We start from the raw sequence: 17,313 nt of genomic DNA, 5'->3' as shown, positions 1-17,313 counted from the left end.
TAGTTCTTAGGCCACTGGAATTATTTTGTGACTAGAATGTGGAAAGGTTTGGTGCTCTAAGCTAGAAGAACCAACGAACACTAGAAGTATTCATTTACTGTTTTCAGTTTTCTCAAGGTATTTTTCCATAGTTTTAAGAAAACAAAGTGAGATAACAAGCTAATTTGTGTGTATTGTCCACGGTTTACTATATGTACTACTTAATGAACACCCAAAGTGCTGACAGGATGCTCATTTGTTTGATCTGGCCTTGCAAAAATAGAAAAACACATTTTTAAAAAGTTCACTTTGGATCTCAAAGGACCAAATAGGCAAAATCACAGAACTGGATAGCACATGTTTCTTTATCTCAAAAGTTACTAGAAAGTTACAATACTAAAAACCTGTCATAAAGTACTATAATTCAAACCAGTGTTAAAGGACAAAATTGAACCTTTCCATTTTGCTCAAATGGCTGTGGATAAGAATGGGAGTTCAATGAGGGAAGACTCCTCAACAGGCAGTACAGAAAACTAGAGGCATAAACCATCAAGCTGGAGCCCCTGTACCACACTAAAAACTAATTCAAACAGACTTAAACAACTTAAACATGAAACATTAAATATCTTAACAGAAATCACAGAGCAAAAACATCACTGTTTTGTATCTGGCAATGATTTATTGGATATAAAACTAAAGGCAGCAAATCTGATTATGCAACAAAGTACAACTAATAGTAAAAGACAGCCCACAAAATGTGAGAGAGCATTTCTAAGTCATGTATTTGGTCCAGAATTTGCAAACTTTCTATAATTTAACAACAAAACCAAGCACTGCATCTAAAAATAAAAAATAAATTAATTAATTAAAACCCCTGAATTCAATACCCAGCACTATAAGCAATTTTTAAGAACTGAGAAGCAGGCAAAGGACTTAAACATTTCCCTAAAGCAGGCTATACAAAGATGACTATCACAGAAAACAATATATAATACCACCAATCACCAAGGTTAATGTAAAAAAACAAAAACAAAAACAAAAAAAAAAAAACTGTAACGACCTGTCATAGTAAACCTACTGGGATGAATCCTTCAAGAAAATAAACTAGGGTAAGGGATCTCAGAAACCTCGTAATAAACAAATCTAGAGCTATAAGGCTGAAAAATTCTTGAACTGGAATCAAAGCAAAAAAGTGACTGGGGCAAAGTCAGGTTCATTCTAACAAAATGATTCCATTCTAGCAGATCCATGCTGCAGCCATAGCTACCTTACAACTTGGTCTCCAGTGTTGGCCTTTGCTATGGATGCCAGCCAACTATGAGCTCTCAAGCAAAGTCTCAAAGAATAAGCTTGAAGAAAGAAGTTTGAATAGTTTTACATCTTTTCAAAACACAAAGTTGAGTGTGGTTTATGTTACCATGCAGAGAACTAACAAGCAGGGCAGAGAGAAGACATCTCTTGGGGACAAGCGCTTTCCCCCTTCCCCCAACAATGCTATTCAGGTCTGTGAAATATGCAATGCCCACAGATCCAGCAGTAAGGACAGGGAAGCCAAGCCACGTGCTCAGGGGACCATATGGCTACAAACTGCACAGATCAGCTAAAACGCCACAGGGAAGGCAGGCAGGGAACTGGCAGACCACAACAGGCACAAAAGTCTCAGGCAGGCTCAGCTAATCGCTGTGAAGGGAACATGCTACTCTGCTAACCTGGAGAGACAAGAAGAGGCCTCCTCTGCATTTCTTTCTTTAGGAATAAAACTGCTTAAGCAGATGATGAAAAACAATTTTTCAACAGGCCAGATACATCCTTAGCTGAGTTTCCGATTTCTCAAAGTGACCCTCTTGACAAAGACCCATCTATAGCTTTCCAGAATTCAACTAATAGACCCAGAAGCATCCTGTTGAAGAGGTCAGGAGTTACCTTTTCAAGGATTTCAGGTTATTTTCGTGATGTCCTGTACAATTAACTCCTGTACAACAACACTGTAACTGCAGAATAATTCCTATTTAGAATTGATTGGAAAGGCCTGTGGGACTTCAGACTGTGTGTATGTGAGGGCCCCATGCCATAAGGACCTTGAAAAACATACTAGGCATTAACAACACACCTTTCTCATGTGCATTGGGGATAGAGGGTACAGAGGGGGTGAAAGTGGAACTAAGGATTGAATTTAGGCCCACACACATGCTTGGCAAGCATTCTACCACTGAGCTACACCCCCACCTCTTAACATTGTCAATTGTGTAAAAATGACTACTGAGCTACAAAAGGCAGTGAGCTGCAAAGCCTATCAAATAGTTACTGTGTATTCCTTCCAGAAAAGGTTGGCCAATCCTTCTTCGGGCACATATTAGAAAATAAGCCTACTTCTAGCAGTTAATATTTCTGAAGACCTATTTGCAAAAATATTCCAACTACCTTTAAGGAAATGACTAGTTTTCTCTAGATGTTATACTTTCTAAGTGTGGGGAAAATTACTAGCTTACATGAATAGCAACCTTCTGGAGACTGGTTAAATAAATTATGGTATAGCTTCACAGTGAAATATTAGGACCCAATTAACGAAGTTGGTCCAAACACTTACTTTGGTTCCTTCTCTAAACAATTATTTTTTTAAAAAAATTTAAAGATGTGTTTAACCCACCTATCTATCTATTTACATAAGATCAAGAACACAAAGATAATCTGAGACAAGTTCTGCCATAAGATCTGGAAAGCTGGTATGTAAATGAATAACTATCTCACTCCACAGGCTCATGAAAACCAAATCCTGAGCCAGAAGTGAAAAAAACTGAACAGGTGATCTCATATATAGTGCAGAACCCCCACTCCCTACCCCTACCATCCAGAAACACTCCGGAACTACCATATTAAGCATCTTAAGTAACAACTAAGGAGCCAGGATTGGCTTCAAATCTCTGAAACAGCTGTTAGACTTCAAGACATATGCCCAAAATCCACACAGCTTCAATGCTTATAACTTAGTATTTTAAAACCTCATTCTTAAATGAGAGACAACCAAAGTCCATCAAATATCTGAGGAGCCTCTAATATGAAAAATGGTAGACCAAAATAACCAACAGGACACAAGGAACACAAAAGAAAACTGTAGAATGAACGACAATTCTTCAGAGAGCTAGATGACTAAACCCAGTTTTAGATGTTGGGTTTTAAATAGAAATAATAAAAGTGATGCATTTGGATAAATTAAATTCTTAAAAATGAAATAATAAATGGGGGGATCATGCATGCCTATAATCCCAGCACTTTGGAGATTGGTGAAGGAGAATCTTAAGTTCAAGATAAGCACAGGTTATAAGATGCAACCTTCTCTCAAAAACAATAAAATATGTTTTAAACACTAAGAAACTAAGAAAGAAAGATCCAAACATTAGCCAAAAAACACAGCATCAAATGTGAAAAGTTCTAGAAGGAAGAACAGAGGAAACAAATAAAAGGAAACAAAGCAGGTTAGGAGAAAATGTGAAACTGAAGCTCTAAGACCGAAGCACAATGTTACATCGTATGACAACAAACCCTAGGAAATTAAGGAAACTCAAATAAAGACCCTAAACCACCCCTAAGCAATCCTGTGTCAGCTCTCCTGGGAAATGGCTTCTGGCACAGCCCACTGCATTACTAACCAAGGGTAAATGGAGTGGCTTCAAAGATTATCTCAAGTAGTCTGCTGTCATGAAGTAAAGAACAAGTGTGCCACCAAATGATGCAGTGAATCAAGAGAAAGCCACAGGGTACAGAAAGCAGTCCTAATCTAAGCAAGACAAAGAAATCTCCTTTGATGATGGCAAAGAAATCTAAAGGTAAAACTCATACTGTGGGAAAACACAATCAGTTAATCCAGGATGGTACTGCCCAAGTTTCAAGACAGAATTACTGAAGGTAAGAGGAGCAAAGTGAATGATTGTTTTGAGACAGGCAGAGAATCTGAGAGTTGAATTAATAATGTATATAATATATTTGCATGTAAATGTTTAAAAAAATATTAACTTTAGAGAACACACAAAGTATAAAAAATAAAAATTTCATTTAGTATTCAATATAGATAGCTCTTAATGAAGAATTTGCATTTACAAGGTAAATATTAACTATTAATTTAAACAAAGTCATAATCATATTGGAAAAATGGAGACCATGTATATGCCCATGAGAATATTTGTGTTTGAATAAAAAATTTAAATGTGTTTTCTCTCATAAAATGAAGTAAAGGAGTTATGCTTATGAAAAAGAGAAATAAATAAATCTTGTATTCAGAGCCAACTGTTCAAAGTGGTTGACATGGACAAGCATGGTGTCACATGCCTGTAACCAAAGCACTTGAGAGAGACAGGCAGAAGGATCAGGAGTTATAAACCACTACAATGGACTTTGTTTCAAATGAAAAAAAGTGGCTGCCAGTCTACACAGTAAGATGATGAACCTTAAACCTTTAAGGTTGTTCAAATCCAATCTGAACTATCTGCTTCCTGATCCACCCCTGTACAGAGTTCTGCCTCATGTTACTAACTCCATGGACAGAGCTGTTGCTGGTGACATGCCTTTTCAGTCATGACACCATCACCCGGAAAACATCACCCCTTCTTAAACTGTTCCCATAAGATATTTGGTTACAACAACAAGAAACGTACAGAGTACAATTTGTATAAAACAAGGACCATCAGACTTTACATAGAGCCAGATAATAAACATTTCATAAATAAATAGATAGATAGATAGATAGATAGATAGATAGATAGATAGATAGATAGATAGATAGATATTTTAAGCTTTGCAAGCTACTGAACAGCTCAGTAACAACAATCTGACACTGGGATATGAAGATAGTTACTAGCAAGCACAGCAGCACCTGTCTTTAATCCTAGGATTTGGAAGATTTAGGCAGGTGGATGTTTGTTTGAAGGAGGCCTCATTTTCATAGTTCTAAGTCAACTAGAACTACATACTGAGACCCTAGCATCAAAGAAGAAAAAAAGACTCTCAGACAATGCTTAAACAAGACCTCCTTTACTCATAACAATAAATTTTAACATTACCTAATTTTTACATGCCACACAATAGTCTTTTTCTTTATAAAATCCACAAGTCATGCATTACTGATCCAGGAAGCATGTTGAGATGGGCAGTATAGACAATTCAATTCCTAGCAACCACATGGGCTCACAACCATCTGTAATGGGATCTGATGCCCTCTTCTGGTGTGTCTGAAGACAGCTACAGTGTACTCATATAAATAAAATAAGTAGTCCTTTTCTTAAAAAATGACCTACATTTACATCAACATTCTAGAGAAACTGTTATCCTTCATAAACCTCACTAAAGCAATGTAACAAATAAAACTCAACTGTCGTAAGAGACTTATTATGTTTAAAAAACAAAACCCAAAGAACAAGGAATCCTGGATTTTAAAAATGCAGAAATGTTTCAATAGCTATTTCTCCCTTTTCAAGTTGACAACATAGTCATATTTAAAATGAACATGTGCCTGCAATCCCAGTATGGTGAGGCAAAGGCAAGATGATGGCTAGTTGGAGGCTAACATGAAAAACACAGTAAGGTCGTATATCAGACAGACAGGCAGGATGCAATGTTCAGTCATTTACTTCTTTAGAATTTAAACTTCACTAGCAACCTGTTAGTTCCCCAATCAGTAGGATCTGCTAGAAACAGAGCAGAGGGGAACATTTCCAAGTCTTACTTGTATCACTGGTACCACAGCCTCTCAGGAATGTTAGCAAACTAAAGATCCATTTCCCTGCTGGGTGGATGGTTATCCTTTGTGTAGGTACTTACAAGACATGTAAGCAAAACTACATGAGCTTCAAGCAAAGTAGTCCATGTCCAAGTGTACAACACACATTCCTCAGAAAAGGGAAGCAAAGACCCACTGTGTTCTACATCAAGACATGAAGAATGCACTGGCAACTCTGTCACCATGGATAAGGCTGTCCATGCCCATAAAGAGAGTGGTGACTGCCATCCCCTAACAGCTACTTAGATACCTGCTGAGGAGGGGAGAGGCCAGGTGAGCTCTGAAACCTATTACTTTCAACATGGGGAGGAAGAAAATCAATCAGCCAATGCCTCAGAGTCTTTATAAAAATCTTAAATTTATAAGATAATTTGGGGATTTCTCAAGCTGACAGTGCCACCTAGTGACTTTCCAACCTCAAGTCATAGTTAACTGATGGAGTTAATGTCCATCCACAAATGGATGTGGTTCTTTAACCACATTTTGCTAAATAGACAAAATCTTCAGTGCTTCTTAGCAAAATCAAAATCACACTGAAAACTTTAGGAACACATGGAAATCTACCCTCTGAAACCTGAAAAGGAAAGTCTTTGGCTTAGTAATAGTGATATAACCACCTCATCTACTAAATGAATCTCTAGTTCCGGAAGAAGCAACCAATCTACCCCAAACACACATCAGCCAGGAAAGAATTCAAGGCAGAGAAAATATTGAAACCACAAGAGTTCTAGAGAAATAAAAAGAAAGCTGAGAATACAGGAAATCCCTAGTGATAGTTGCAAAGTAAAGAAATAAAATATATTTCAAGTATAAGAGCTATTTTGAGCTAGTAATGCTCACAGCATTAATCCAAGAACTTATAATGAACTTGTGCTAATTTACCATGAGAAACACACACACAGATACACACACACACACACACACACACACACACACACACACACACACACAATAGAGACTTCACTTGAAACAGTCAAGAGCTACAGCGTTTCTAATTGCTCAGATCCTTGTATCATCACTGACCTGGCAATGTCCACTCTGCATATCAACATGCTGAGAATGACTCACCTTGGCAACAAACTGCTTGTCCTTTTGGTCCAAATTAGCAGTGGGAGGCACATAGTCTCTCCATATTCTCAGCCTGCGCTCCTTGGCAAACCTGGCAACAAAACAAGGATGCAAGATCATTCATGGATCAGGCCACTGCGCTTGAATTCAGCACCAGCATGGGAGCAGGTAAAACAGAAAATCCTACTACCCTAGCCTGTGGAAAGATCCAGAGAAGTAAGAACATAGTCAACACAGAACAAAGCCTGAATAAAAGTGTAAAGCATACAAAAAGAAATGGAAATTAAAGAAGCCTGGTAGTGGCACATGCCTTTAATCCCAGCATTTGGGAGGCAGAGGCAAGTGGATCTCTGTGAGCTCATGGCCAGTCTGGTCTACAGACCAACTCTAGGATGACCTAGACTACTCGGAAAAATCTTGTCTCAAAAAAACAAAACAAACAATAAAACACAGAACATATGTACATAGTAAATACGAATGGCCAACTGAGCACCTGGCAGAGCTTAGAAAGCACAAGTCCACCTAAGAAATTAACTCTGGCTTACCTCGAATCTTCTGAGAAACACTATAACATAGAACAATTGGTTTTCAGAGAAGACGATACACATGAAAACATTCTTTTAAGAATCACAGACCTGCCCTGATTTCCATTTGAATTGTAAAAGAGTTATCAGCTATCAGATTCAATTCAGAAACTATCAACATAGGGTATCTAAAATGTATTTCAATAAATAGACAAAATCTGCAGACTTTCACTAATAAAAGTTCAAAAAACATGTTGTCAGGAATTCATTTCAAAACACTAAGCAAAGTAGATTATTTTCTAAGTCAAACCAATAGTGTGAGATTGAATATGTGTAACAATTAAAAAGAGAAAAAAAAAAATCAATGAACAGCTATCTTAAATTATTCATGACTAAGTAGATACAGGTTCAGTGGGAGAGAGCGGAGCTTTCTGAGAGCAGTACTGTGACTGTCCTTCGGGGAAGCACTAAAACAGAAAGACAAAGAAGGATTCAGGAGCTGTAAAATACAGAAAGCATTTCCATAGGAAGCATATAATTGTACCCACAATGCAAGTAGCTCAGATATGCAACGCAAAAAAGCAGACAAGGGATCATACACTGAGATACAATTTATATTCTCTGGTCTAAGCCTATTTTACAGTGACTCTTTTAAAAGACAATCTACAAAAGCCTATCAACTAAAAAAAAAAAATCTATAACCTCCTATGCCTGTTAGAAACTATAGATATTATTCTAATTGCACTCATTTTCTTCAAAGACAAGCTGGAACTTTAAAAAATGTCAAGAAAATTTATCAACCAAAATAATAATGTAGAACAGTAATGAGTAGAAAATAGAAGTTTCTGAAATAAAGCAAGAAAGAAAGAAATTTACAATCACAGAATAAGTATTTGAAGTGCTTCATCTACAAGACTATTATATCTTTCCAATTTAATTATGGCACAATATGCAACTTTTGAAAAATTAAGCAATCCCTCTGGCTTTTCATCAAACAATATACACTTGCCAGATATATCCTATCCAGTGTTCCAGATTAAAATGTTTCCAGAAAAACTTACAAATGTCTGCTTATAGGCACAAAAGGATATAAATAAAATTCCTCAGAAAATGCCTAACAAGTATGAGAATTTTTCTTTTTTTTCCTCACCTGTGCACATGAATGGTTAAAAACAAACAAACAAACAAACAAATATTCAAAACCACAGTAATTTTAAGATTCTGAGCCAAGTTAAGGTTCCATACCAGGAAGCTAAAGGATGGTACGGTTACAACTAACTTCCACTTCTGCTCACTACTATCCTGGAGCTGGAGATTCAAGTTTGCATGGCATTGTTCCCCTTCAATTATTCTTGGTACCTGCTTATTTTCTTCCTTCCAACCCACCAAATTTGAGCTCAAAACATGTAGCTATACTTGATCTTAATACCTGAACAAGCTTTCCAATCTTTAAAATGTCCGTTTATTTCATCTGGGAGGTTGCCATGACATCAGAAATGTATTAGCACTTATAATTAAAACACATTTTCAAACACATTAGGGCAACCAGCCTGTATTGACCTAGGTCTAGTTTAGAACCCACAGGCTCTACCTCTCCTCATAGTTCCAAGCTTGCCAGTTTGGGAACAACTGACAAGTAATTCATTCTATCATTCATTTCAAACACCTAAAACTAGAATACTTGAGAGGGAAACTTGAAGAAAAATGACTAAAAACCATTTAAAAAGTAAATCAAGTAAGGAAAAATGTCAAATAGGCTGGCAAGATAGCTCAGCAGGTAAAAGTACTTGCCACCAAGCCTGAGAATCTGAGGTCAATTCTCAGTACCTGTGTGGTAGAAGAAAGAACCAACTCAACACAAGCTGTTCTGTGCCTTCCACGCACCGTGGCATGGGCACACTCATATAGGTACACTAAACCCTTACTCCCAGGCATTAAACTAACCTAAATGTGGACCTAAATTTTTATTGTGAGTCACTCCACAGGACAGCCCAATGCTGTCCTTCTCTTAGGATTTCCCAATTCCCTTACTGAAATAAAACAGGCAATAACACAGACAGGTGAGAGATGATGGCCAGCTTCTTTCCCTGAAACGCTTAGCAAGGTGCCCTGGCAGGCCTTACCTCTCAGCTGCCCTCAGCTTTTCTGCACCTCGGGTGTAAACTGCAATTGACCAGTCCACACAGCGGGCAAAACCTTCCTTCAGGAGGAGTTCGGTGATGTTACCATTCTAAGAGATAGGCACAAGAGAAGACAGACATAAATCACACACTGTTGCACCAAGAAATCAGTTTTCTGTTTCTGACATTGAAAATGCAGCCACTGTCTAGCTGGTACTTCAATTTTTCTAAAATAGGGAAAAATAGTTTCTTTCACACCTAAGAATCAGGATGCCACTGAGATTCCTCTCAGCAGCCTTGCCCTCATGTCCCAACAACACCCAGCAGAGCAACTCTACTTAAAAGGAGCAGAATAAATGTCAAAGGCAGCAAATGGAATTGACATTTCAATAGTTCTTTTGGGGGCAGAGGAGGATGTTAATCTTTAGACCAGATTACACCTTATTCTTCTCTTCCTCTAAGAACCAGCACTCTCTCCCCTTTCCATCTCAGAAAGCTGAAGAGCACACTGCACAAGCCACATTTTGCCTGGTGTATAACAATTCATATTCTTCTTTGACACAGTACCATCTGGCAGACATGGCCAGAGAGTCAGCACTCCAGAAGAAACAGACATGACCTTGGCCCCCTAGGAGGCAAACCAAGCCTTCCAGCCTTCTATAGCTGCCATTTTGGGAGTCACCTAGCTGGGAAAGTAACAGCAGACTAGCCATGCATTACATCTCCATCATTGGTGAAATTCACTTAGTTCTCACAAAGCAAGGTCATTACCTGTACAAGGAGATTACATCTATCAAGTGTACAACAGAGTCAAATTCCCAACAGGCACAACTATTACAACATAAAAAAATTAAAAATAAAAACCCCTAGTTCCCACTCAAAACAGAGTTAGGAGAGAACTGTTAAAAATCAGAAATATGTCAGTCTCCTCCTGATTGGTGTGTCACTACTCCAGGAGAGCTGATTTCTAGACCTACATATGAAACTCCCAGTCTTACTACCCAGCTTTCAACTGGCAATGACAATTTACAGACTTAAAGATTTCACTTTAATGAAACCAGGAACATTTGAAATGAACTTCCTAAAACCTCAATGTGCACGACTACATGACAAATGGTGTCTGCACAAAAAAGGCTCTCAGGTCAGTGGATAATACAATGAATGAATGAATGAATGAATGAATGAATGAATGAATGAATGAATGAATGAATGAATGAATGAATGAAGAATGAATGAATAGATAGACAGATAGATAAATAGATAAATGCCAAGATTTGAAACAATGTTGAACAGAGAGAAACAGTAGCAAACGAAATACAGACACATCCAGGCTATGCTGAATACTCACTGGATGAAGGATGGTACCCAGAATGTTCTGATTATGGCAGCTCTCCAGAATGATCTGGACATCTCTCTGAAGCAGTCGAGATTCCGTGAAAAACTTGGCTTCTGCAGCGAAGGGCTCTGGTGTTTCACTACCATCTGCTTCTCGACGAAAGGTTGGGCACTAAAAAATAGTACGGACAGTCAGAAATGAACCTTAAGGGGAGAGCCAGTGACCCCACCCACATCGGGCTTCCAAGGGACATGAGGACCACAGCCTAAGCTCAGAGTCTGAAAAACTTTTCTTCTGACCATCTTTAAAACACCAGACCAATCAAGCTTTATGTTAAAGACAAAAATGAAGCCTATTGAGCTGAGCATTTTAATTTCCTTTAAAACTATTCCTTTACCAAAAAATAACCAATCTGACAGTACCTTGCTTTACAATCTTCATTTTTAAACACACATGGGTAGTGTACATAAATTCAATTCATATCTACAAATCTTCAGAGCCACGCATGCCTCCTTTTCTTTATTCCTAGCTTCTTATCTCCAACAGTGCCCCACACCAAACAGGCCTTAATTACTTTAAATCTAACAGAACTGTCTCACTATGAAGCTCAAACCAAAATGAAGTATGAAATTGTCTGGCCAATGGCTCCTTGAAGAAAAGTATATCCGAATTAATCAACAAATACTCCCACAAACCCCAAACCCACTGTGCAGCCCAGTGTGTGGTCTAACCTTAATCCCTGACAGCATGACGGTAACAAGGTAGTGATCTGGAAGGAGCAGGGCCCGGACCACACTGCCATCTCGAACATGCTCAATGATAGCTGAATGATAGAACAAACAGTTTTTGATCATTAAAGAAAGTTGGTCCAGGATTACACAATGCCCATATACCTACATCTAACCCATCTCCTTCCTATAAACCTGAGAAGCCTCCATCACTAAAGAAAAACACTGAGTACAAGAGAACACAGATCAAACCTGCTTCTCTGTCTTTTGAACCTCCTGAGACCTCCTGTGCCTCTACTCTCCAAAATCTAGATGCTCACAAAATAACTAATAACCCACACTGGTCTTGCTTTTATTTTTTCAAATATGTAGTCAGTAAGGGCCCCAAGGAACAAAAACTACCTAGCATATAAACATGCTCATATGTTTACACATATATAAAATGTTTCTCCCTCGAATTTTCAGCCTTAGTCTAAGTAGCCTTGACAAAACAGAAAGTACACAACGTGCAAAATACTAACAATTTACAATCAGCAACAGTACATAGCTGTTGTAAGCTTTGTGAACCAATTCAAAGCCCCTTCTAAAATGTCACAGAGTTCTTTAACCCTTAAGGATTCCCTTAGGATACTAAGTAAGCAAAAGAAAGACTCACTAGATCTTATAAACCCCAAGAATCAAAGATAGCAAACAGAAAGGAATCACCCTCAGTCTGTCTCCCTTTTCCTGCCATCCTCACCATTGACAGGCTTCTGGTGGTGTGAGTCCACAAAGTGCCTTGGGTTCTCAATAGTGTACTTGAGGTCCCGGATGGTGTGTGAGCCGTTGCCCTCACTCCACATTCCTTTCTTAGATGCCTTTGCTTGTTCCTCACATTCTGAAAGACGGTTCTGCTCTGGGCTGGAACATGAAAGGCAAACAAATTGTGGTTAGTGGTTCATAAACAGAGCTATGTAGCTCTTTGCCAGTTAGTTTCTTCAGTATCTTCTCCCCTAATAGAGAAGACATTTATTTAACCCCCCCCCCCAAAAAAAAAAAAATCACTAGAAGTACAATTTACAAATTCCAAATTTGTTCCTTCAAAGGACTGATAAGATTCTAAGAACATTTAATGAGAGACCCTTCTGCCAGAGAATAGAACAAGTTAACAGATCCAAGGGGCGCACTCCAGGGGATGCAAGTTCATTTTAGCATCCTAGATTCCAAAAGCCCAGCCCAGCTCAGCAGGGTATACCAGAGAAGGTGACTAAGAACCACCCTTAATGCCTTCTTGATCCACAAGGGGATGGGGGCAGCAGCAGAGCAGAGTGCTGTCAGGTAATATAGGCTCAAAATTGCTTAGACATCCAAGGCCATCTAGACAACAGGCAGTCTGAAAATAAGGCCTCTTACTTTATTGCAGGAAACTAATAGTAAAACCACCCCAAAGGAAAAGATAAAAGAAACAATCACTTCTTAAGGGGGAAAGACTTAGTACAGAAATGACAGTTCACTGTCCCATCTGAACTATATGTAGAAAACAGGTAACTACAAGGCCTTTCTTTGCAGGACACCTGAGACTATCCACAGTCACATATACACATGGAATTTCCTCTCCTGGTCTCTAGGAATTTCTGTCTAAGCAAGCCTGACCCAATATTTTCCAAGCTGGAAGTTTTTGGTCCTCTCCTCTTTACCCAAAGCATAACTAAAGGATTCAGAGATACCCAAGTTCACAATTAATTAGAATTAATGAAATTGTGGGGCTGGCATAAGCAGAAGCAAACAAAAACACTGAGAAGAGGCAGCTTTAGGTCTAGTGGGATTGGTACTTGTTCCAGTGGCAGCAGTACAAAATGGTTACAGGGGTTTTCTTTATTCCACTCGCAAACTGAATTCAAAAAACAAAACAAAACACTGCAACAGTAATCATGGCAGTAATTGTCCTTAAGTTAGAATTGTGGCATGCTTCCAAAAACACCACCTAAAAACAAATGTCTTAATTCAACCAATTCCCACAGGCACACAGCAACAATTAAGAGTCCAGCAAAAGTCTCCTTACAATCAGACAGGACCAAATGTACACAGTCAGTGGCCTGGCCCCAGAGCCTCAGAGAACAGAAAGAAGGCAAAAAGTACAACTGAGCCTTTGGCTCATTCTCATCATGTGTATACCTGATGCAAATATTTATCCAAAGCCTTTTCTTCAGCTACTGCAGTTATAATTTACCAAGGACTTAATGGTTTAAACAGCATGTTTATAGCTTCCAAATTACTGATGAAGAATATCACTTTTCAGTGACTAATTAAAGTCAGCTGCAATCCACCCTACTGAGAATACTAGTGAACTTGAACATGATTTATGTACCAGAAGCCTTACCTATCTATCTTCTAGTAAGCTTACACTGCCATTGGCTAGACAAATATGTCTTTGTCTGTTAATAAAGTATCTAGAATCAAGACCACAGGCTCAGAAAAGTGTTTTACTAACCTTCAAATACAAGCAATTGTAGCCCTGTCAATCAGATTCAAAGCAGAATCTTTCCCTCCTTTTTTCACTGCAGTGTTACTTGCACCTGATTCGATGTCACAGCTTTTCATTGTCTGTCTCCCACTAAAATGCTAGCCCGGCCTAAATCTGAGTAGAATACCAACTGATACACAGTTGAGGCATACACACACACACACACACACACACACACACACACACACACACACACACACACATATATACATGTGGTTGGCTGGCTCGGAACTACTCTGGAATTGCATATCTACGGTCTAAGACCCAATAATACATGAAAACAAACAAACAAATAGCTGCCTTGTCTCCATACCTGTTTTTAAAGAAGGTATACATAAATCAAATACCATTAAGAAATGTTAAGTAACCTCCTGACTCAAAACAATCAATCCATGAGCAAGATCTCAGAAGAAATTAAAGCACCTGAAGTTATATATTTTATAAAAGAGAACAGAAATGACATGAAACAAATAGTTTATTGTGGATACCGACTTCTTGGTGCCTCAACAGAGAATGTTTTAAGGGTATGGCGTACTTACTTATTGGCTCTTATGCCTTCTCTCCGGGAAGCCAAGCCTTCTGCAACTAGCGACTCTGCAATGTTTTCCCCATTAGTATCTGAGGGAGAAAATTAACCACATTAGTATCTGAGGCAGGAAATGAACCACAAGAGTCACACCTGCTTCTGCTAGCAATAGCACAGAGGATGGCCCACTATCATCCTCACTCTTCAGGATGGAGATGCTGTGGAGAAAGGTACTGGCAGAGATGCAGCACTGAGCTTCTCAGGAAACTTCCAAAACAACTAGTCTCCAGGATAATCTTTCTTCCCAGGACTTTGATTCTAATTTTCTAAAGTATTCCTAGGCCAAAAGCAATCCTGAGAACCACAGGAGACTGACATACATGGCAGGTAGCTCTGTAGAATGATGAGACCCTATTACTGAACACAAACCAGCTTCATGGTGGCTTGGAAAAGTTCTCTCAGAATCCTGTTTTCCCATCAAAAGTAGGGCTTGCACTTGCCCTATCGGTTCTTGTGAGAATGAAGTAATGCAAATTATCAACAGAGCCAAGGTGGGAATTAGAAAGATGCAGAAAAACTCATTCAATGCATCCATCACACTTATGCCAGAGGTCCAATTCCTCCTCTACACATCATATTCTAAACTCCAAAGGACACTGAGACAAGCCACCCAGCTTAAGACTGAGTAAGAGGACAGTGTCTTAGTCTTAGGTTTTCTTTCACAGAGCAACTATCAGAACAGGCAAGAAAAGGATGATAAACATAAAACTTAACCTGATTAAAGTTTCTCCTGAGTACCTGAAACATTAATTGTATTTCCATACTACTGAAAAGGCTTTTTAGTCTTGGTATGTCTCTTAAATCTTTGTCAGCTAAAACAATAAAGACATCTTTGCAGTAATCACTGCATAAAAATCTTCAATATGGCAGAGAGCAAGCTCCCAGATAAACTATAACAGAGTGATCTGGTTGATAGATAACATCAGCACAGAATCTCATTATGGAATAGTTTTACCTGGTACATTAACTACATCCTTACTTTCTCATGCACTAACAAGCCCATGTGCATACATACACACACACCTGCATACACCTCTAATGCTTCGCACTAGAAGACAGACCCAAATTACAACAAAAAGCAAACTGCATATTTCCTTTTCTACCAAGAAATGTTGAGGACAATGTTTACACAAAGGACCCTCATGTTCTGCAACTAAGCACCTGGCCCTTTGCCTTGAAGTTACTGTTGAATTCAAACACACATCTCACTAATATTAGTAAATACTACAATGGTTTCCTCAAAACACAAGACTTCTAGTGTGGAAAGTCAAGCCAAAAGATGTAGCAATGAGAAAAAGCTGAGTACTAAAATGCAAAAACGTCAGAAAATAGAAAAGAATGAAGCCCAGGACCACTATCAACAATACAGACAAAAGTCTCAGAAACTGTTGTTACAGAGCATTCAGAAATGCTGAAATTTTAAGAAAGTGAGTTCTCAATAGGTGGTGATTACTCTTCATTGACAACTTAACCAGATGTGGAATCACCCAAGAGCCACAACTCCAGGTGTGGTTTTGAAGGACTGTCCAGAGGTGTGAGAAGAGAACGCCTACCCAGAATGTGGGTGGCTTCATCAGGTGGAGTTCCTATCTACATAAAAAAGGAAAAGTAGGAAGTAAGCTGAGTGCCAGCATTCCAAGTTCTCTTCTTCTTCATGACCAGAAATGAAGTGGCTTCCACTTCATGGTCCTGCTGCCAAGTCTTCCCTGTCATGATAGACTGAGTATCTTTGTACTGTCAAATCAAAACAAACTTTCCCTTCCTTGAGCCACTTTCTTCAGGAAAAACTAACAGGCTATTTCTCATGAAAGGAGAAAAGAACACATTCCCTTAGGCTGGACCTTCAAAGAAAGCAACAAAATGTGATAGAAAGCAAAGAAAGGTAAACATATCTAAAAGCCAAGAATCTCAGTCTCACATATTTATCAAATTATGAATAAGACAGTCACAAATGGATAGCATTCAGGAACTGGTAGATAACTATCTTATCTTCAAAAGTCAGAGGAGCAAGCCTCGGTCACAAATACCTGAAATCCCAGCACTCAGTAGGAAAAGGCACTCTTGAGTTCCAAAACAGTCTAGTCTACACAGCAAGTTCCAGTATCTTTCTAGAATAGTAGGCTAACCACAAGTTCTACTCCCCCACCTTCCGTAAGTGAGAGGGAACTGGGCCAGATGGCCAAGCTGTCATTCTCAATTCACTTTTCTAAAACTTGTTCAGCCTAAATGGGATGTCATTAGCTTTACTTTCTAATGTTGGCCTAGAGTCAACACTGACCACTCAAACAGATAACCTAAGTTGCTGTGGTATTAGGAAGATGTCTCATTCATTAACTACAGAAAGCTTAATAAAGAGAAAAATCTGCTCCAAAACTATCCATATATGCCTAGCTCTTGTCTAGAAAACTAAGCCTTTCATTGTCCCATTGCCTACTCAAAATACTATTCTCAAATTTTATATTCTCTATATCCAATCCAAAGACCACAACTTCTACTATCCTATGAATCATCTGGCCTAGCTAAACACAGGAGTGTGCTCACACAAAGTTCATGATGATATACAACATGTCAAAACTAGTTATTTCACATATCTTAAGCTATCTCTCAAAAGCTTAGAAATGAAGAAACTAGAGTCCACAGAGGTAAAAGGTAAAAAGATACAGAATAGGAAAATCAGAATCCTAACCTCATCTATCCAA

General features: G+C 38.6%; 1 protein-coding gene across 1 annotated transcript in view; it reads right to left on the bottom strand.

The window, feature by feature from the left end:
- The window catches only part of SND1 (staphylococcal nuclease and tudor domain containing 1), a 385,665-nt gene that overhangs the window by 332,451 nt on the left and 35,901 nt on the right, over nucleotides 1–17,313 (bottom strand). The window contains exons 4-9 of the mRNA XM_080936109.1: nucleotides 14,568–14,646; nucleotides 12,265–12,425; nucleotides 11,529–11,620; nucleotides 10,810–10,968; nucleotides 9,465–9,571; nucleotides 6,818–6,908 (exon numbers count right to left, since the gene is read on the bottom strand). Of these exons, the coding sequence (XP_080792235.1) occupies nucleotides 6,818–6,908; nucleotides 9,465–9,571; nucleotides 10,810–10,968; nucleotides 11,529–11,620; nucleotides 12,265–12,425; nucleotides 14,568–14,646 (689 nt within the window). The remainder of the gene's footprint in view (nucleotides 1–6,817; nucleotides 6,909–9,464; nucleotides 9,572–10,809; nucleotides 10,969–11,528; nucleotides 11,621–12,264; nucleotides 12,426–14,567; nucleotides 14,647–17,313) is intronic.

This window comes from Micromys minutus, assembly GCF_963924665.1.
Source record: "Micromys minutus genome assembly, chromosome: 23".
NCBI lineage: Eukaryota > Metazoa > Chordata > Mammalia > Rodentia > Muridae > Micromys > Micromys minutus.
Note: the sequence above shows the minus strand (reverse complement) of the source record. Positions and strands in the feature narration are given on the sequence as shown.